The sequence below is a fragment of the Heterodontus francisci genome, chromosome 36 (assembly GCF_036365525.1).
Source record: "Heterodontus francisci isolate sHetFra1 chromosome 36, sHetFra1.hap1, whole genome shotgun sequence".
Lineage (NCBI taxonomy): Eukaryota > Metazoa > Chordata > Chondrichthyes > Heterodontiformes > Heterodontidae > Heterodontus > Heterodontus francisci.
In genome coordinates this window covers 43,552,681-43,575,162 of record NC_090406.1, presented here as the reverse complement: position 1 = coordinate 43,575,162, position 22,482 = coordinate 43,552,681, and the positions used below count along the sequence as shown (strand labels likewise).

General features: G+C 39.9%; 1 protein-coding gene across 1 annotated transcript in view; it reads left to right on the top strand.

Annotated features, from left to right (window-relative positions):
• map2k2a (mitogen-activated protein kinase kinase 2a) overlaps nucleotides 1–22,482 on the top strand; it is a 99,813-nt gene that overhangs the window by 45,295 nt on the left and 32,036 nt on the right. Inside the window, exons 4-7 of the mRNA XM_068016612.1 lie at nucleotides 9,370–9,447; nucleotides 13,030–13,081; nucleotides 16,222–16,346; nucleotides 17,383–17,596. Of these exons, the coding sequence (XP_067872713.1) occupies nucleotides 9,370–9,447; nucleotides 13,030–13,081; nucleotides 16,222–16,346; nucleotides 17,383–17,596 (469 nt within the window). The remainder of the gene's footprint in view (nucleotides 1–9,369; nucleotides 9,448–13,029; nucleotides 13,082–16,221; nucleotides 16,347–17,382; nucleotides 17,597–22,482) is intronic.

The window sequence follows — 22,482 nt, the reverse complement described above, 5'->3', positions numbered from 1 at the left end:
ACGACAAATTTAGCTAACCAACTGGCGCATGGATAGGAAAATTATGCTTGCCCCTCATTGAAGTCAAAATTATTAAAATGCTGTCAATTAAACTTAAATTGCTGCAGAGCCTTTCAAATGATCAGTGTTTCTTCCATTACGTCTGACCTGTGTAAACATAAAAGCAAAGAGGTGGCATTATCTTCCTTGCCCACACAGCAGTGCTTCTCTTTCCACTGGAATTCTAAGATCCTAGATAAGAGATGGCTATAACAGAACTATTCATTGAAAGCTTTATTCATCTGTGAGTCCAGACGATGAGTGGCAGCAGGCTGTTCAGTCATAGATAGGCTTCATAGCTGACCCAAATCATGTCTTCAGCCAGTGTTCACACATGCAGACTTCTCATTGGGGATTGCTGCATAGTGGTCAGGAGCAGGAATCATAGTTTGTGCTCCTCACAAGGCATTGGGCATTGTGACAAGCTGTAGTGCTTCTATCAATCACCTGGTTGCATTCGGCTAACTTAGCGCAGATGTGTATCAAATCTGGTCTGTGTGACTAACCGACGAAGCTTTGTGGTGTTTTTAACTTTGAAGCTGAATACATTTTTATGATCATAGGAATATAAGGTGTTTTTTGAACGTTAAACTGAAAAACAGGGCTTTTCTCTCCAAGGATAGTGACCACATTTGGACCAGATTCCTTCGAGACCAGAAATTTTTAACAACTAAACTGGAGTTATTTTAATAGCAATTTCCAATGAATGGATAGTTGAAAAAACCTTAGCCATTTTACTGAGTATCTCATTTTAGCAATTGCTGTTAGGAAGAAAACTGAAAGTTGTGTACTGCCAAGCAAAGGTGGAATCAGAGAACACTGTATTACAGTTAAATCTTCCCTTGTACACCACCTAGGAACAAAGAAAACCAGATCTATGAAGTGCTAGAGGGGTTGACATGGAATCTGAGCTTGTGTTTGACAGGCGGATGGGAACCTGAGGGCAGTTTCAGATAGGACAATTTCAGGACAGGGAACGGGAGGCAGAAAATTAGCGAGTGACTCTGACAGACAAAAAAAGCAATGGTTAAAAAGTATGCAGCACCAAAATTTGGCAGTGTTAAAAGATACTTATTTAAACGCAAGCAGTATAGCAAATAAAGCCGATGAGCTGAGGGCACAGATAGATGCATGGCAACACGATATCATTGCTATAAAGGAAACTTGGCTTAAAGAGGGGCAAGAATGGCAGCTCAACATCCCTAAATATGGAGTTTACAGGCGAGATAGCGAGGGGGATAAAAAAAAAGGAGGGTGTGTAGCATTATTGGTTAAGGAATCAATAACAGCTGTGAGGATGGATGATATGCTAAATGAATCATCAAATGAGGCCATATGACTTGAGCTCAGAAATAAAAAAAAAAGAGAAGCCACGCTACTAGGAGTGTAATAAAAAAAAAACCCAAATAGTGAGAGGGAGATAGAAGAACAAATATGTAGGCAAATTTCTGAGTGCAAAAATTATAGGGCAATAATAGTTGGGGATTTCAACTACCCTAATACCAACTTTGATACAAGCAGTGTGAAGGTCACAGAGGGCAAAGAATCAAGAGAACTTTTTTAGCCAGCACATAAACCCAATGATTCTAGATTTAGTCTTCGGTAATGAAGCTGGGCAAGTGGATGAAGTAGCAGTGGTGACCATTTTGGAGATAGTGACCATAATACAGTTAGTTTTAGCATATGGAAAAGGACAAAGATAAACCAGGAGTTAGTTCTAAATTGGGAGAATCAAATCTTACGAAACTGAGAGGTGATCTGGAGAAAGTGGACTGGATACGGCTACTTGAAGGAAAAATCAGTGGCAAACCAGTGGGAGGCATTCAGAAGCGAGATTGTGTAGGCATGTCCCCCAAGTCTAGAGCTCCCGGTTATCTAGAAGCATACGGGGTAAGTTAAAGCAGAAAAAGAAAGCTTTTTTTTTTAAAAGATACAGCACTGAAACAGGCCCTTCGGCCCACCGAGTCTGTGCCGACCATCAACCACCCATTTATACTAATCCTACACTAATCCCATATTCCTACCACATCCCCACCTGTCCCTATATTTCCCTACCACCTACCTATACTAGGGGCAATTTATAATGGCCAATTTACCTACCAACCTGCAAGTCTTTTGGCTTGTGGGAGGAAACCGGAGCACCCGGAGGAAACCCACGCAGACACAGGGAGAACTTGCAAACTCCACACAGGCAGTGCCCAGAATTGAACCCGGGTCGCTGGAGCTGTGAGGCGGCAGTGCTAACCACTGTGCCGCCCCTGCGCCACTGTGCCGCCCCACAGTTGCGAAAAACTTAGCACCTTAGAAAGCCCAAAGGAGTATAGAAAGTGCAGGGGTGAAGTAAAAAAGGAAATTAGAAAAGCAAAGCGAGGACATGAAAAATTATTGGCAGGTAAAATCTTGGAAAACCCAAAGATGTTTTATCAGTACGTTAAGAGTAAGAGGATAACTAAGGAAAGGGTAGGGCCTATCAGATGTACAAGGTACCTTATTTGTGGATGCAGATGATGTGGGCAGGGTTTTTAATGAGTTTCTTTTTCCTTTGCCTTCACAAAGGAGAGAGATGATGCAGACATTGTGGTAAAAGAGGAGTGTGAAATATTAGATACGATTAGCATAATGAGAGAGGAAAGTGGATAAAGCGCCAGGGCCGGATGGATTACATCCCAGGTTGTTAAAGGAAGCCAGGGAGGAAATAGCGGATGCGCTGGGATCATCTTCAAATCCTCACTGGATACAGGCGAGGTGCCAGAGGATTGGAGGTCTGTGAACGTTATACCATTGTTCAAAAAAGTTGCAAGGGATTGGCCAAATAATTATAGGCTGGTCAGTTTGACCTCTGGTGGGTAAATTAGTGGAATCAATTTTGAGAGACAGGATGAACTGTAACTTAGAAAGACCAGGATTAATCAGGGATAGTCAGCTTGGATTTGTTAAGGGAAGGTCGTGTCTTACTAACTTGATTGAGTTTTTTGAGGAAGTAACAAGGAGGCAAATTGATGAGGATATGGTCTATGTGGATTTTAGTTAGGCATTTGACAAGATCCCGCATGGCAGACTGGTCAGAAAAATGAAAGCCCATGGGATATAGGGGAATGGGGCAGGTTGGATCCAAAATTGGCTCAGTGACAGGAAACAAAGGCTGATGGTCGACAAATGTTTTTGCAAATGGAAAGCGGTTTCCAGTGGCGTTCCACAGGGCTCCATGTTGGGTCCCTTGCTGTTTGTGGTATATATTAATGATTTGGACTTAAATGTGGGAAGCATGATTGGGAAATTTGCTGATGACACAAAAATTGGCCGTGTGGTTGATAATGAAGAGGATAGCTGTAGACTCCAGAATGCTAGCAATGATTTGTTTGAGTGGGAAGAAAAGTGGCAAATGGAATTGAATCCGGAGAAGTGTGAGGTAATGCGTTTGGGGAAGGCAAACAAAGCAAGGGAATGTGCAATAAACGGGAGGATATTCGGAGAGGGAGAAGAAGTGAGATGCCAAAGACTTGCGGGTTGATAGGTAAATTGGCCATTGTAAAAAAAAAAGAAAATTGCCCCTAGTGTAGGTAGGTGGTAGGAGAATTGAGGGAAGGTGGGGATGTGAGGGGAAAAATGGGATTAATATAGGATTAGTATAAATGGGTGGTAGATGGTCGGCATGGACCCGGGGCCTGTTTCGGTGCTGTATCTTCTCTGACTCTATGACCTTGGAGTGCATGTCCACAGGTCCCTAAAGGTGGTAGGACAGATGTATAAAGTGATGAAGAAGGCATGTGGAATGCTTTCCTTTATTGGCCGAGGTATAGAATACAAAAGCAGGGATGTAATGCTCAACCTGTATAAAATGCTGGTTAGGCCACAGCTGGAGTAATGCGTACAGTTCTGGTCACCACATTACAGGAAGGACATAATTGCTCTGGAGAGAGTACAGAGGAGATTTACAAGAATGTTGCTAGGGCTTGAAAGTTGCAGCTATGAAGAAAGATTGGATAGGCTAGGGTTTTCCGTGGAACAAAGGAGGCTGAGGGGTGACAACTGAGGTGTTATGAGGGGCCTAGATAGGGTAGACAGGAAGGACCTGTTTCCCCTGTTGGAGAGGTAAATTACCAGGGGGCACAGATTTAAGGTGATTGGTAGAAGGATTGGAGGGGACATGAGGAAAAACATTTTTATCCAGAGGGTGGTGGGTGTCTGGAATTCACTGTCAGGAACAGTGGTGGAGGCAGAAACCCTCAACTCTTAAAAGGTACCTAGACATGCACCTGAAGTGCTGTAACGTGCAAAGCTACGGACCAGGTGCTGGAAGGTGGGATTAGATTGGGCAGCTAGATTTTTCGGCCAGCGCAGGCACGATGGGCTGAATAGCCTCCTTCGGTGCCTTAATTTTTCTGTGGTTCTATTGTGTTGATCCATCCATGCATTTTGCTCCACGCTTTAAAGGAGGTTAGCTGAGGCTTAGAATAGGCTTTTAAAATATTTTACCAAGGCTATCTGAAGGCTGAGTCTATATGCAGATAATGAGAAAAATTGAAGAAAACTGCTTCCCTTAAACCTGTGCTGCTGCTCTGAAAATGGGCCAGATGCAAATAGGAAGTGTTGAAGCTTCTCTCTTTTTTTTCATGGCTAGTATTTTATTGAGAAGTATAGCTTGATACATGTGACTGGATATAAGTTGAGATTAGATCAAAGTTTTATTATTTTACATTTATATTACAACTTTAGAATAGCTGTCAAATGTTTTCCATTCAACATCAACAGTGTTATTTGCAGGAAATTAGGGTTTTAACAAATTATCATGCAATTATAGATTCTAACCTCTAGACACAATTACTCCAATAGTCTCTGTACTGGCCTCCTATTTGGCAACTCTCTAGAAACTCCAACCATCAAACTTAGCCTCCTGTCTCCTGTCTTGTCCTGGTTCTTCACTGACTAACACTGGCTCCCTGTCCACCAGCATATTGAACATAAAATCTTGTCCTTATGTTCAGTTTCTTCCACAGCCTGATCTGTCCCTTCCTCTGGCGCCTCCTATATATGCCCTTAGGTTCTGTAACATTGGCCTACTTACGTTCCTTTCGCCCTATCATTAGTGTTAAACTTTCATCTGGCGCAGCCCTAATTTCTGACACCCCACCCCCCACTTCTCTCTCACTTTTCTCTTTCCATCCTCTTTTCCCCCCCCACCCCCTTGCTTTCTCTCTCTGCTTAAAAAAAAATTCAGTGCCTTTTTTTGGCGAAGCCTTGAGTCACCCGTCCTAATTTCTCCCTCTATGTCTTGGTTCCCTATTTGTTTCCACTTATGAAGCACCGAGGGTGTTTCCTTTACATTTATAGCACTATATTACTAAATTGTTGCAAGTATATTGTGGTATGATCACATTCAGATTAGGAAACAAATCAAGATTTTAGGTTTTATTCAAACATTTTAAATTGTGTGCATGTATCAGTGCCTTCAGGGGAGTAGTGAAGGAAGCAGGAGTTGACTCCAAGAAATCTATAAATCATGAGTACAGAAAAAAAGCATACCATTAGTGTTAGAGCCTTCAGCTATCTTAGTCGTGATCTCTGGAACTTGCGGGGATGCACAGCCTACTCCTGTTGCTATGTTTCTATGACGCAATGTTGTAGTGTATCACCAGGGAAAAAAACCTTTGTGTAAAAGCAGCCATTTATGCACTGATACAAGATCAGCCAATAATGTGGCTGTAAAATATCTTTAATGAATTTTATCCTGTTCTGCCAAGTATCTCTCAGAATGAGGCTCTGGGTGACATATACCAATGAGATTGTAGCTCAATAAACAATATGCTTAATAGGACAAACAGGTCATGGATATAACCACTTGTGTGATTGAGTCCAAAACTGGGGGTCATTAGGTAATGAAGAATAAATCCAATAAGGAATTCAAGAGAAACTTCTTTACAAAGAGAGTGGGTAGAATGTAGAACTCTCAACCACAAGGAGTAAAAGGTAAATAGCTAACTTCCTCTTAAATACATCTATGCTAAGTACATGAGTGAGAAAGGAATAGAAGGTTATAATAGGGTTAGAGGAAGAGGAGTGGGAGAAGGCTCATGTGGAGCATAAACGCTGGCATAGACTAGTTGGGCTGAATGACCTGCATCTGTGTTGTAAATCCCATGTAATCTATGTACATCTAAGAATCTAAGATTCTGAGGGGTCTTGACAGGGTGGATGTGGAAAGGATGTTTCCTCTTGGAGAATCTGAACTAGGGGTCACTGTTTATAAAAATAAGGGGTCGCCCATTTAAGACAGAGATGAGGAGAAATTTTTTCTCTGAGGGTTGTGAGTCTTTGGAATTCTCTTCCTCAAAAGGTGGTGGAAGCAGAGTCTTTGAATATTTTTAAGGCAGAGGATAAGCAAGGGGGTGAAAGGTTATCGGCGGTAGGCGGGAATGTGGTGTTGAAGTTACTATCAGATCAGCCATGATTTTACTGATTGGCAGAGCAGGCTCAAGGAGCCGAGTGGCCAACTCCTGCTCCTAATTCGTATGTTTGTATGTATATTTTAAGTATCCCAATGGCTCGGATGGTAAATTCACTGTGCAGATCTGAGTCATTCACACGAGAAAGATCCTGGGTCCCATCCATATCTGTGCGACAAGAATAAGGCTGTTGCACTTGACCAGTGTCCCTAGTCTAGGAGAGAGAAAACATCAAATGGGATTCTTGCTGGAAAATGCACTGCTTTGGATGCTGAGTGAGGATGGAACTTGGCTTGGTGGTAATCCGGCCCTTTCCCCGCCTATTTTTACTATCCCGTTGTATATTCTGTTGGTACTCGCTGTATGGGCTCTCCAATTATCAGTGAGTACCAGGTGAGACACTGGAAAGTGCCCAAAGCTCAAGGAAACATGAGCCAGGATCTTAAAGAGAAGATTACTGGGAAGAGGAAGGGCAAGAGGAGGGCTGCAAAGAGATTTTCTCAGCTTTTTAAAAACTCTGTCAGCCTCTGGTGCTGTGTTCAGGTCACTGTTCAGATATTATTTGATAATGTAGACTATATCAGTGGAGGAAGCATGTGAGAGCAGTTTTCTGACTAAGCGTTTAAATGGAAAGAGAAATTCTACATTTTTTTCAAAACAAATCTGTGTCAGCTAATTTATAAGTGTATTTACAATAATCTCATTTTCTCCTCCCCTTGAATTCTTTGAGACTCTATTTGTAAGAAAACCATTCTTAACCCCACAATCTTTTTTGTATTGGATCTGGCGTTTCAAAACAGAGTAGCAATTCTGCTTCTTGAATTGTTACTTTTGAAAAGCTAGATCTGTTTTTTTTCACTGGAATGTGTTGCTACTTTTACTCCTTGCTACTACATTTCGGTGCACGGCACATGCAGCCTTTTCAGCTTCATGTTTTTCTCTGTTAAAGCACATCCCCAAAAGTCTCCCTGTTCTGACTCATGGAGGTAGGGGTTGGGGGGTGGTCCAGATTGTTGAGATATTTACAAGAACAACAGCTACTCTTGTTCAAAACCAGTACAACAATGGCAAAATAAAAGTGCTGGCACTGTGGGAATTGTAGGAATGTGTGGAACGTTCCTTGGGCCTGGTTTACTCTTGCTAGTTGCTACGTTCCTGATCATGTTACTGCAGTGACTATCCTTTTAAAATGTCTTCATTGGCTGTAAAATGCTTTAGGACTTCCCAAGGTCGTGAAATGCAAGTCTTTTCTTTATATTTGAGTTTAATGGTGCACTAGATACTCAGTTCAGTTACGCTTGCTTTATCATTTGGGTTTGCAGAGAACTTTATCCTCTAGGTTGTTCTAAGATGATTACATTGGGAGTCAGTGTTCTGGAATAGCGATGCAAGTGTTTCTGAACTCTCTCCTTGGCATATTTGTCAACCACTAGAGGGTGCACATTTTATGTCAAAAAGCACAGTATTTTACTTTCAGCAATAAAGTTACAAAATTTGCCTCCTTTAAGATGATTTAAAACTTCAAAGTGTGAAGAGTTTTAGGCTGAGACCAGAATTTACTGTCGTATTCTTGATTAACACAGCCAGCACATTGGTGTGGGGGGGTTGTGAGATACCATTGATCTTCGAGCTTCTAGACTCTGAATAGAGTTTTTAAAAAATCTAGGTTCCCAGCTCTTGTTCCTGATGGCCTTTCTTTGACTCTTGCTTAAAAGTGTGTGTCCATACATATAGCTGGGACAAGATTTGACAAAACAGCACCCTCCACAGTCAAAAAGTCTGATGATAGTTCTTGGCTATCATTCATATGAGTCTAAATGTTTTCGGGAGGTACAAGAGTGCTTCTAATTTGTGATGGTAGGCACTAAAGCAGTGGTTAGCACCGCAGCCTCACAGCTCCAGGGACCCGGGTTCGATTCTGGGTACTGCCTGTGCGGAGTTTGCAAGTTCTCCCTGTGTCTGCGTGGGTTTTCGCCGGGTGCTCCGGTTTCCTCCCACATCCAAAAGACTTGCAGGTGATAGGTAAATTGGCTGTTGTAAATTGCCCCTAGTGTAGGGAGGTGATAAGGAATATGGGATTACCGTAGGGTTAGTATAAATGGGTGGTTGTTGGTCGGCACAGACTCGGTGGGCCGAAGGGCCTGTTTCAGTGCTGTATCTCTAAATAAAAAATAAATAAAGTAAAAGGAAAGAAGACATTGCAAGTAGAATTTTCTGCCTTTAACAGTGCAAAACATTTTCTCAATATATTTTAATTCAACATTTGTGAAGGAATCTTCCCAGTATGTAGTGGGTATATTGCACATGGTAGGATGATTGTGACTAAGGAATAGAAATTTTCATAATATTATGCTGTGTACGTTTAATCCCTACATTACGGTATAATTTTTCGAATGTTTAGTTGACAGCAATTTATTTAAAAAGAGTATTAGTTCTGTTTTGCTTTGAAGTCATGTTATGCCCTATTTAGAATAAAGTACTAAGGGGCTGAAATGTTGCAACCTTTGGATCTGAGCTACCTGTTGTATAGATTCATCTACCTTGGTTGATGAAGGTTTCAAGTGGGTCATTAAGTCGGTTCTCATGAGATAGTAAGGCAAGGGGCAAACTGAAGAACTTGAGTCATCTGCTGCCTTATTCAAGCTAGCCATGCTGTAGTACAATAAAACTGGTTATTTTTGTGGTTAAAGTATTTTTGTAGCCTAGCATGAAGTGCCCATTCGCACAGTTATTTGTCTTTAGTATTTACCAATTCTTGATTTAGTTCTACAATATTTAAGGCTGGACCAAGGAGACGTCTACAGCTGTCATCTAAGTCGTCTCAGTCTTGTGTAGTTTTTCAAAAAAAAGTGTTCAAGTTTTGCCTTTTCCATCTTTGTTCTTTTAGGATGGTGGCTCTCTGGACCAGGTGCTGAAGGAAGCCAGGAGAATTCCAGAGGAAATCCTGGGAAAAGTCAGCATAGCAGTAAGTGTATTAAATGTGGAGTTAGATGTGTGATATCAGCAGACTTAAAAAAAAAAATTAAGAAATGTTCCTTAATAACTAATCCATGTAAATTTGTCTTTTTATTATATTTAAAAAGATTGTTTTAACTTTTGGAAACTAATTAAAAAGGTAATAGGCTCGCATCCTGATCATGTAGAATCCCTGATAATGTAGTGATTTTGTGTTGCTTGTCCTCCTTCCATACCATATATCATTCTCTGCAAGCAATTTATTCCCAATCCCTTACTATGCCACCTTTTAAACCCACCACGACAAGATGGGTGAGGGAGGTAATGGTTTGTTGATGAAGCAGCTGCCTGCACTTGAAAGTGATGAGATCGGGATTTTCTTGTGGGAGAATCTTGTGCGTACCTTCGCCTTACCGCCAGCATCTGGATCGTTGATATGTGAATAAGCTGCACCTTCAGAACATCTTGGTTATACGCTTAAGTGAGATGAGTTTCTCCCTCCATTAGATAAAAACGATGCCTGCTGTAATACTAGGCCACATTGATCACAAGGCCTTCAGTTTGTTCTGAGTTGAATGAGCTGGTCTACCGAATGGGCTTATCTTACACCCTCTAGGTGGGAAAGGGAGAACCAAGTTATCCAGAGTTCCTACTTCTGATTGCTATCCAATGGTTACTGGGGGGCAGTCAAGCTTGTCGATGCCATATGATGACAGGATCTACTCTGCTATTATATCCCCTACAATCAAGTAGCCTGCCAACATTCAGACATAAGGAATGATCACTTGGAATGTGGGGCTGGGGTTGGGGGGGTTAGGGTAGTGGGGGGGGCGCGATGGAAGGTTAAGGCTGTACTGTAGTAGTGTTCAGTTTTCTTCTGATTCACCTGTAGACTGATAGTATATGGGAATTTTGACATTTTTGATGCAACCCTACCTCCCAACTTAATCTGTCTGGGTGCTGAAATTCTTGGTTCATTTGGAAATGTTGCAAGTAGGAATTCAGCATGAAGCTTTAGATATTCAAATCCACATGTTGCAGCTACCTTCACATGTCTTTAATTTTAGATTTGATTGGTGGGCAGTTTATGCCAGAGGCAGGCAAGTATAACTTTATACTACCAAAACCTGATTGTATTTGAGCAATAGATAGTGCCAAAAATGTATTTGAAAGGAAAAATGAGGGGGAAGCAAGAATGTGAACAATGACTTGCTTTTTTTTGGGTCAGGTCCAACTTCTGTAAGTTATTGCTTTCTTTGTCTGCTTTGTCCGACATCTCTGTAACTGAGAGAGTAAAAGCATCTCATGGCCTGCTCAGGACTCCCCTCACTGCCCCTTGTAGCTGGCAGCCTGGAGGCACCAGGGACTATCTAGACATGACTTTTTTTTTACATTTTCCTTGCCAGGAGCTTCTCCAATCTCCCATTCACTTGAAAAACTGAGCAAATGGCATTTGAACCAGCATCAGTCCCCATTCTGTTAACATTCAGTGCCACCATGCTGACTGCATTTAAAGGATTTTTAATCAAAATGTCAAGTGTAGTTTTGAAATCGGTGATGCAGCCTATATTTTTGATATCCTGTGTACCTTCATAGCTGTGAGAGATTTCTTGTTAGTTTATTGTAAATTTAAATGTTCATTATTGGCTTTAGTCTGCTCTCAAAATGCATATCTCAGTTCTCAACTGCGACACCTGAAATTAGACTATGTGAAGCTTTGAAAAGGGAGTGAGTAGTATTCAGAAATAGTATTGTTGGGAGGTGGTAGTTACTGGCTATTCTATGATCCATCCCCTCTTTCTCACTGTACCTATAACTTAACTGCTCTCTCCTACGGCAGTAATATTCTAATCATTGATTAAAACTTGCTTTTGGAATTTGTATCTTTCATGTGACATCTGGAATGCATATCCAATGGGATAAAGTAAATTTAGAAAAACTTTTGAAATACGGAATAGACACAAGTGACCTGGATGGTCTGAACTAGTTGTCCACATTCCTGTATCCTTGTGTTTATAAACTATTCCTTCGAGGTGTGTTGCCAAAGAACTGCTGCAGTCCCCAGAGGGTTAAAGGGAACATAGTTTGTAGTTTGGTATTCATTTTTTGAAGGCAGATGTAACTCCAGAATTTTAATTTCATAGTCGCTACATCTTGAAGCTAATTCTTTAGCAACAAAGAATTACCTATGGCAAATAGCAACAGTGAATAATAATTTGACAGTTGGCTTAGCAAATACTTAAGTCTCATTTGAAGTTGGAACTTGAACAATTTGTACAATACTGCATTTCCATAAAAATATCTCACTTTTCTAAAAACAAAAATTTATGAAACTTGCTTTTTCATCGGCTTAACTTGTTCGCAGATCCTACCAATTTGAAAGCTGTATGTCTGGACCCTATTTTAGGTACTCGGTTGTCATACTTGCTTTTCTACTACTGCTTATGAACGGTGCCACTAGGGTGGGTGTCTATTATCTCAGCCTATATTCTTTGCATTTTTTTTTTATAAAATCTGGGTCTCTATCCTTTCCCTGAATAGATAAGTCTTAAAGTTTGCCTTTTTGCAATTAGATCTGTATATGAGGGAATATATTTACATTTCCGCGGTCTAATAATCAGCTGTCAAATAAGATACTGAATCTGGTTAGTCTGTTCAGGCCACCAGCCACAAAACCTGACTGTTTTCCACTGATTGTAACTCTTTAAACTTTAACAAATATTTTTGTTGACCACTTGCAATAAATGAAGGTTTTGGAGTTTTGTAGTTACAAAATATTTTATAGAATCATAGAATGAAACAGCACAGTACAAGGCCATTTAGCCCATCATGCCTATGCTGACTCTTTGGTACAGCTATCCAATTATTCCAGCTGCCCTGCTCTTTCCCAATAGCCGTGTAAATTATTTCCCTATCAAGTAGCTGTCCAATTCCCTTTTGAAGGTTACTATTGAATCTGCTTCCATCAATCCTTTTGACAGTACATTGCAGATCATAACAATTCACGGGGGAGAAAGGAATAACAAGATATGCGGGTAGGGTCTTTGGTTGAACCCCATGTCTGTTGACATTCGTAATTTGATTCCCCACCATTCTTTTTCTCCTCTTGCGATTGGTAGATCCACCATGGTTTTTTGCATTCTGTTCTGATTTCTTTCTGCTGCTTTTGCAGTTTGTTCCCCTTTTCCATGTTTTCAATTCCCATATTTTTATTGTACATGGATCTCCCCTGTGTATTTTTACCACCTGATTTCAAGTCTAAAATTGATGAGCCTTGTGACGGTTGATTTCTCCTGTCTTTCCATTAAGAAAGACAACATGGATAATCAAAGGAAATTTGAGGGGAATAAAGGAGTTTAAGTCCTGACTGTTTGACTTAGAGGAAATGCAATGCCTAACAACAACAACTTGCCTTTATATAACACCTTTAAAGTAATAAAACATCCCAAGGCGTAATCAGTCAAAATTTCTTAATTTTTTTATTTTGTTTAAAAAAGGATGTCATTATTAGATAATTCTGTAGTACAAAAACCTAGATGGTATGAACACAAACTAATGTTGAACATGCTTTTTAATGGCATTTGTTCTGCAGGTCCTAAGAGGTTTGGCATATTTAAGGGAGAAGCATCAAATCATGCACAGAGGTGAGAAGATAAAATTGAAAATAGATGGCCTGCATTCTTCTGTTTGTTCATGTTACTTTAGCTATGAAGTTGCAATGAAACATTATATAAGCCTTTTACAGACATAGTAAACCTCTAGAAATTATGCATGCTACAACATTCGGCTTTTACTTGTGATCCACTAAATAAAGCCCATAAAAATGGTTTTATAATGAGAGTTTTCAGTAACTATCCCAATTTTGACATTAGATGTTTACATTCTGTTAGAAATGCTGAATTGTCTGTGATGCAGCTTAAATAAGAAAGGAGGCAAAAAAAAAAATTGTAAAGCTTTTCTTAAAACAAAATTAAAGAATTGGATTCTCAAATAGATGTGAGAGCATACATTTAAGGTCATCATAAAAAATGGGAAGAGCTTCAGGGAATCAGAGGGTTCTCTAGGTATGGAACGCCCTGCCAGAAAAAGGAGATAGAGAAAGAAGAAAAGCATTTACAAGTTTCGGCGAAGCGCTTGGGAATGGGACTCGGGTGAATTAGAGAGCTGGCACAAATGCGATGAGCCAAATCGCAGTCTTCTGTGCTATAAACGTCTAACTTTATTGTTTTGCCACTTATTCAGTAAATTGGTTAATTAGCTGAATGAGGTGAAATATTTGATCCTTTGTGCTGCTGAAGGAATCGCTACACCATTTGGGCAATTAATGCCAAAATAAAGGCTTTTAAAGCAATGCTTCTAGAATAGAGTCTCGACCTAAACATTGCTTTGAAAGAAGCTCTTCCAAATCCATTCCTTAATACTTCAATGCATGATGTTTCAAAAAAATTAGTTTGCAATTGAAACTGAAAGTGATTTTAATAATCAAGCATGCTGCGCTGATCTTTAATCTACTTGCTCTGAAATCATGGTTTCATTGAAGATCACCTGCACCTTGAAAATAATCTGGGTTTGGTAATGAGAAGGAACAAGATGAGATAAACATAAAACCTCACGGAACAAAGAATAACTTTAAAAGGACATTTAAAGTAAGACATTTGCTAAAATTAAGACAGTCATTTAGAACTGTGTGTGGTGATGGATCTTTGATGCTTGTAGATGTTTGCTGATCTCTCTCCTATTAGATGTATTCCCTGTTAGTATAAGCTAAATTGGTCAGTCATACTAGTATAAATGGAGAGAGAAGCAGAGTTAACGTTTCAGGTCAGTGACCTTTTAACAGAACTGGCAAAGGTTAGAAATGTAATAGGTTTTAAACAAGTATGGGTTGTGGTGGGGGGGCGTGAAGAGAACGAAAGGGAAGATGTGTGATAGGACAGGGGGCCGGAGAGATTAATTGACAAGGTTGTGGGACAAAGGCAAAGAGTGTGCCAATGGTGTGATGAAAGACAAAGCATTAGCGCAGAGGGAGTGTTAATAACAGAAACCTGCTGAGTTTTTCCATCACTTTGTTTTATTTCATATTTCCAGCATCCGCAGTAATTTGTTTTTATTATACTAGTATAAAGCCAAAATGTGTGAGAAGTATAATGATCTTGGTACTGGTATTCGTATAGTAGGTTTCTTGGGTAATTACAATAAATTGATGTTTGTATTTATTTTGTATGTGCTTCAGCAAGCAGGGCCTCATTGTAAATATACTTAAGCCTAAGGAGCTACCATGGATGTATGTGTATACGTAAGCTAAACTGTCTCCTTTATGCTTTGTATACCACGGAAGTGGTGCCCACCAAGCTTCAGTTAATAGGCATCATTGCAAGTTCTCTGCTGTACGACACAAGCGGTGTCCTATTGGTCTTTTTTCTTCTTTCCATTCCACATATTACCTGTTGCACTGCATCTCCTCCACCACAAGAAATTGTTGCTGCGAATGCTTCTGTTTTTTGTGAAGTGTGCTCCAGTTTTCATTTTTCCTGGGGCTTATGCTGGGAATAAAATTCTGCATGCACTTTTCAATGAGTCATGCTAATTTTCTCTCCCTTATATTCAGTATAAACTCTTATGAAATCTTTTCCAGCTTTAAGGAGAAGTACAAAAGTGAAGCCCGAACAGCTATTAATTATCAGAAAGGAAAAAAATAGGAAAAGGATGAAAGTAGGACTCATGTCAATAAAGGTTGTGGTTGATATAGGGTGAAGAGATTTGGGGAGGTGAACTGTAATGCCCACCAGAATTGAAAAGCTTGCGACGTACTAACTAGATATATGAAGAGTGGCAAGGACCAGTTGGCTAATACCAGTGGAGCCATACCCAAGCACAAGTCACTGCCTTGAGATATAAGGACTTTCGGATCTCTAATGTGGTGTAGCTCCTCCCAAACAGAACTGTACAAGCCTAAGCATCATGCAAAGCTCCATCAAACCGTGTTGAGATGGTCCCCTCGTTCCCTAGATGCAAGTGATCTCACATTTGGTAGTCTTAGGTTAATTTTTGAATTTATCTCAATGTTGTTTCCAGCAATCCATAGGAGGCAGAAGAGATGAGCCTTGCCACCAAGGTCTTGCTTCTCCCAACTTCAACTACGAGTTGGATTCTAAACTAACAGTTGTATTTTTAACAGCTTACTGGCATCATGGCCAGTTAGTTTTCATCTCTGGCAAGTTGCTGTCATGTACATCTTATAAAGGTAGCTGAAATACCAGACAATATAAGGATGGTCAATGTGATTTCCAGGACTAGTTTTCAATATCCAAGGGTGGGGAGTAATTTTTCAATTTTTTTTCCCCCTAATCTGTTTTAGGTTTTTTCTCTTTTTTTCCCTGTCCTGGGAGATTACATGGTTATAGTTGGATAGGAGGTTGTCTGATCATGGTGCTTCACACATTATAACAATGTGGGGTAGGCTTGATGGGCCAAATGGTCTTCTGCCTGCTATTTTCATCCATACATCAGGTTTGCAAATGATGTAATAATCCAAATCAAGTCCAAGGAATTCTTGATGCCCCCCCAGTATCCTAAGTAGGAAATTCGGTGTCGAAAATTTCAACTGAAGGGTGAAAAACTTCATCTTTTGACTTCCATTGATGGTCTCAAATGTGAGAGTTCCCTAGAGTAGTCTTTTAAAGAATAAATTCAAATTGATTGTGTCTATTTAAAAGTAGGCAGTGAGGAATGTAAAAGGTATCAAAGTGGCTGTTTCTTCAGTTCTGTTGCCTCATTCTTTCAGACGTGAAGCCTTCCAACATCTTGGTGAATTCTCGTGGTGAGATAAAGCTCTGTGATTTTGGAGTAAGTGGTCAGCTGATTGATTCGATGGCAAACTCCTTTGTGGGAACTCGCTCTTACATGTCTGTAAGTCTTTGTTCTTTCTCAAGCTTTGTACAGTTTTATTATTAAAAACTAGCAATTTATGAGCAAGGTGACCTAACATACTTCAAACTGTGTACAATGGCACAAGATGTTTCATGTGACCCTTTATGTGAAGCATTGTTTAAAGAAAAACTTCTGTCGTCTTTAAGTGTTGTGGTCACTCACAATTTGTAATTTAGCCAGATCAGTAAGGTAGAAAGATCACAGTCTCTTAAACAATTTAGAACTGCTTCATCAAGACATCTAGGTTAATTAGATTTTACAGGTCATCCTAAAGAAGGAAAACATTTTTCAAAACAGGATGTTTCAAACTATTTTAAATCTCAATTGTAACTCTTATTTTGGTGACCTTTTTAGTATTCTGTAGAGTTGTTTTTGTACTCCGCGCAGACAGCACGTTCAATGTAGGTATGAGTCAAAGAAAGTGACATTGATTCTCGCCATGATCCGTGCTGGGAATGCAGAATTAGCCTTTGCAGCGTTTAAATTTTTTTTTGAATGCCTGCAATCATTTCTTCCTCATCTTCTAATGTTGAATATTTAAAAAATAAAATCTGAGGAAAAATCATTTGTCACTTTTTTTCCGATGCAAGCTCATTTGTAAATTCAGTTTGGTATGAAATTAGGGTCTCATTGCTGACATATATTACTTAAAAGCATATCCTAAGTTGATTGGTTGGTGCAGTGCAGAAATGAGAAAATTGACAATTTCAATGATGGAGTAATGGCAAAATGATTGAATTGTGTCAGCCTTTGTTACCTGAATCACACATCCCCTTCCAGCCAGCAGAGTGAGGGAGGTGGCAAGGAAGTAAACAACTCCATGGATAGGGTCTTGTGGTAATACCTTGCCCGATGTAAAAAGCTGTGTTCTGTTACTTGTATTGATATATAATGCATTTCACGCTTTTTTTTTCATGCATTAGTTTCTTGGCTCCAAGATTCAGTGTGAAGTGAACATTTGGCATAATATTTGTTTGGTTTGTGCACTTATGACTACTTTTTTTTCTCCTGGCAGCCAGAGAGATTGCAAGGCACCCATTACTCTGTGCAGTCTGATATCTGGAGTATGGGACTTTCCTTGGTTGAGCTGGCAATCGGCAGGTATCCTATCCCCCCCCCAGATGGGAGGGAGCTTGAGGCCATCTTTCAGTGCCCATTGATGGATGGAGCTGGAGGCGAATCACACAGCACGTCGCCCAGGGCAAGAGCCCAGGGGCGCCCCATCAGTGGTAAGAACTAGGAAGGTTTGTTGCTTACATTATACTTTTCATGCTTCAATTCTAGGTATGCGATTGGTCCAACCCATCTGTCATCACTTTATTGCCTCAATAATTTCAGTCAGTTTTTTTTTAAGCATTTCCTGTAATCCAGTGCTGGGTTAATTTAAAAATGGATGTTTTGGAAACAGTCCATGTATTTGTAAATATCCTCAGCTGAAAATTATTTACTTTCCTCTTACTAAACTGTTAAGTGATTTGTCATTTTCAACTGTTACTTCCTTTCAGAAATAGATATGTCGGACATACCCCAGTGTTCATCAATTTAAAATCAAAATCATTTGTCACCTCCAACTTTTAAAATTTCAAAAAACTGGATGACTTCTCATGGGAGTTGAAATTGTGCAGTGAGAACCGGAGTTTGCTATTCTCACTTTGTAAACTCTGCAGCAGGAAGTACATTCTCCTCACAATCAGTAAATGGCTACATGCTGGGCCAGGTTCCTTTTAGCTCTGCTAAAGCTCTGATTACGAAGGCAGAGGAACAGTTGGTAGTATTTTGTATACAAACTGCCCCCTGGCTCATTTTTAATTTCTTTTTGTGAAAAGCTATCCTGCCTCTTAGCTACCTTTTTCTATCTAGATGGCTTTCTAGAGATTTGGGTGGTTTGGTTGTTCACTCATGTTCTGGTTTGCTGCAGTGACTTGTATTGAAGAGCATCTCAATGTGTCCCCGAACAGGTTCATTAAATTCTATAGGAGCTCATGCTTTGAATTGGATTGAAGGAGCCACATCGCAATCATTACCGGTTTGGTACATGAGTGGAAGCCATAGGTTGATGGCTAGAAATTTCCATCCCTGATCTCAACTCAGCTTCCTTAGAAGGAGGAGAATCTGAAAATCCATCACCCAGCCATATTCAGAAACCTGGTTATTGGATGGAGACTTAGCATCAGTGACGACTTGGCACTTAGCATTGGCGGGAGGGTGGTGAGAGGAAAAGGAAAGCTTTATCCTAAAAACTACTTTTCCACAAAAACTCCTAAAGTGTGAAAGTACAGTAGTCGCACAAATATCTATGTGTAAAATTGATCATTGTGTTTTTAATATTTTTCTAATTAAATGATGTAACTAGGCTTATTTATTTTATTGGAACCAGTGTGCAATAAGAAAAATTAGACAGCTGTACAATGAATTGTTGTCACGCTAATTGGAAGTGCGCTGATACAACAGTCATGGCCTAACTCTGAAGAGTTATGAGAAAAACGGACTTTGTCTTTGAAAAGTGAAGCTTTATTTTAAAAAGTGAACAATGGTCCAAAATGGCTGGCAAAGAAAAAGGGGATTAGCCTTTTGTATTTCCAGTCTGTCAAAGATAAAGGACAAATCTTAAAACTAAAAGGTGTCAATGAAACCCATCTTACACCTATCTTAAAAACATTCCAGAATTGAAAGTCATCTTCTAAAACAAAGGAGGTGTGAAGTAATCACGTCCTGGGCCATTGTGCGATCACCATGGGGGAAAAACAGGGTGTTTCCTAACAGGAGGTGAGAAGTGACACTGTTTGTTTTACCTTAAAACAAAGACAGCCAGAGAGAGAGAGAGACTGACCCAAAAGGTGAAGCTACTTATAACAAATGGCATTCCAGCAAGCCAGAAAGCACATGCCCTGCTGAAAATCCGACATCAAAATTATACAGCGAGAGCTGGAAGTGACCTACCATCTTCCACAGAACCTCAATCAAGAGAGAAATCTACAATCATTTCAGGCCTGCAACCATCTAGAACTTGAGTCCCAAGAGAATTCAACAGATTTATCGTAATATTTCTCTCCCCTCCAAAAACCACCTTCCTCTTTCCCTTCTTGATCTTGTTCCTGGGATGGCGGACTGTCCTATGAAGAGAGATTGAGGAAACTGAGCCTGTATTCTCTAGAGTTTCAAAGAATGATCTCATTGAAATCTACAAAATACTTAAAGGGATAGACAGGGTAGATGCAACTAAGATGTTTCCCCTGGTTGGGGAGTCTAGAACCAGGGGACACAATTTCAAAATAAGGGGGAAGCCACTTAGAACAGAGATGAGAAGAAATTTCTTTATTCAGAGGGTTGTGAATCTTTGGAATTCTCTACCCCAAGGGCTGTGGAAGCTCAGTCACTGAGTATTTTTAACGCAGATTGACAGATTTCTAAATACAAATGACGTAAGGGGATATGAGGATAGTGTGGGAAAAAGGCATTGAAGTGGATGATCAGCCATGATCATATTGAATGGCAGGACAAGCTCAATGGGCTGAATGGCCTACCTCTGCTCCTATGTTCCTATCTGTTTCTTCGTGTGCGTTTATATGTGTGTAACACTTTCGGGATAAGGCGTATTGATCAATAAGCAATTGATTTTCTGTTTTTAAAAACCTACAAGAAAACCTGTCATTGTTTGGTTATTTGAAAATAAACCCACGGCTAAATTCTAATACAAATACACTTGCTGCGGTCAGGTGGGGAGTTGAACAATGAGAACCACCCGCATCACACCACATGGCTGTAACAGTTGTCTGATGCTCCTAATTCATTCTTTTAGATTGCTTCGGTTTTTTTTTTCATGGGATGTGAGCGTCACAGGCATGGCCAGCTTTTATTGCCCATGCCTAGCAATGTGTACCAAATACAGTATTTTACACCAGTGTTGGGTAAAGTTAAGTCTCTATCAAAATTGAACAGACCAGTCAAAAACTTTGTGCTGAGATTTCAATGTATCAAGCCTTAAAAATGTGTTGTTTTTTTTTTACTGATACTCAGTGGGGATTATCTGTCCAGGCATTCAGTTCTATAACACATCCAGGTGTTACCTTATAATTTTTACTGGAGTTGAAATCCGAGAGTTCTACTTTCATCACACCATCTTGCTTTGTTTTATGCTTTTAAACTGCTGGTCAGAAGCATCTGTAAGAAAGAATTGCATTTATGTAGCACGTTCCATGAACTCAACATCCCAAAGTGTTTTGCAACCAATGAAGCACTTCTGATGCGTTGTAATGTATAGATAGAGGACAAAGCAGATATAAAATTTCACTATCCTTATCACTCATGTTCCTTTTTGTATGGAATTCCTGATCGAAGCACAGGATTTCTAAGAACAAAATAACTAGTTTTATCAATGTTCAGTAGCAGAAAACACCGTGACCCTGCATAAACGTAAAGGGCATTGTTCTTGACAGAGCACATCTATCCAAGTCTTGTTCTAAGAGAGAGCTGGATTGTCATGGACCCACAACGCAAATTAAATCTGACTAGTTTTGAGTGTCCATTGATCAAGAGTTAGAATCGTAAAATAACTAAGCACAGAAGGAGGCTATTCAACCCATCATGTCTGTGCTGGCCCTTTGGTAGGCTGTCCAATTAATTCCACTCCCCATAGCTGTGTAGTCAAAAAAAAAGTTCTTTTGAATACTTATCCAATTCTCTTTTGAAAGTTACTATTGAATCTGCTTCCACCACCCTTTTGGGCTTTACATTCCACATTACAACAACCCACTATGTGCGGGTGGGTGGCAGGGAGAGAAATTACTTTTTGAAATTCAGTGCATTTTTGAAGCTAAGGAAGATCTGACTTTGTGTAAAGGTTGTATTAATAGGTTTGTTGGCTTGAGAAACCGTTTTCTGTACTCCTTGATGACTGGTGTTTCTATGGACCCATAGTCTTTCGATTGACCGTTGATCATCACATGTAACTAATGGTTTGAACTAATCCATGTTCAGGCTCAAGGTAGTCAAGTAGGCAGTGGCTATCTTAATACACTAACTTAATCGTCAACATTAATCACATTCACTTCCCAACCGAAAGGTTATCTTTCATTTTATTTAATTTAAAAACGAGCGAATTCAAAGTAAACTTTCACAGTTTCTGTTTAGGAGCCCACTTGTGATGGCCTCCAGGCCATTGTTTTAACATTCCTTGATGGTTGAAAGATAAGCGAAGTCCCGATGGACTAGAAGTACTAAAGCTACTTATTAAAATTTGTTCTACATTGTATGCAATTAAGATCATAAGAAATAGGAGTAGGCCATTTGGCCTCTCAAGTCTGCCCCACATTTAAGATCATGGCTGATCTAACTAGTGTTGGTCTCCATTAGCGTTAGCAGAAGTTGTGATCTGCACAATAGTCTTCTAGTTGCCGTGCCATGTTTAGAGATCCTGAAAAAATAGCTTCTTTAAGATTTGAGGTAGATTTAACCTGTTCTTTATATCTTTCCAAAGATCACAGAATTTTACAAACCTTTTGGTTATATTGTTAGTCAATTCAGGTCATGAGCAGAAAAGTCATTGAGCTTATAGAAGGAACATAATGGATTTGGTGATCTTCTATTGAAGGGGTACGCTCCCTTTTCTCCCCCAACCGTTTTGCTGGTTTTCCAGAGTCTCAAACCAGAGTCAACACTGCAGGTGGTCATCTTCAATGTAGGCTACTGCCTATGCTCTCACACTGACTCTAGGAGCTGCAGTGACAATGATAAGGGGCAACTGGCCATCCATTCCCCACCCCCTCCCACCCACTAGTACTCCCCATCCACTTTCGGGGTGGGTGGCTATCTATCTGGCTCCTTCCAAAAGCGACATAACTGAAATAAAAATAGAAAATGTCCGAAATACTCAGCAGGGCAGGCAATATTTGTGAAGAGAGAAACCAAGTTAACACTTCAGGTCGATGACCTTTCGTCAGAACTGGAAAATGTTGCAGATGTAACAGAATTTTAGCAAGTTAAGTGGTAGGGGAGATTAAAGAACAAAAGGGAAGTTCTGTGATAGAGTGAAAGGCAGGCATGATGGTGCAAGGCAAAAGAGGGGTGGTAATGGGACAAGAAACAAAAGATAGGTCTAAAGGAACTACAACAAATA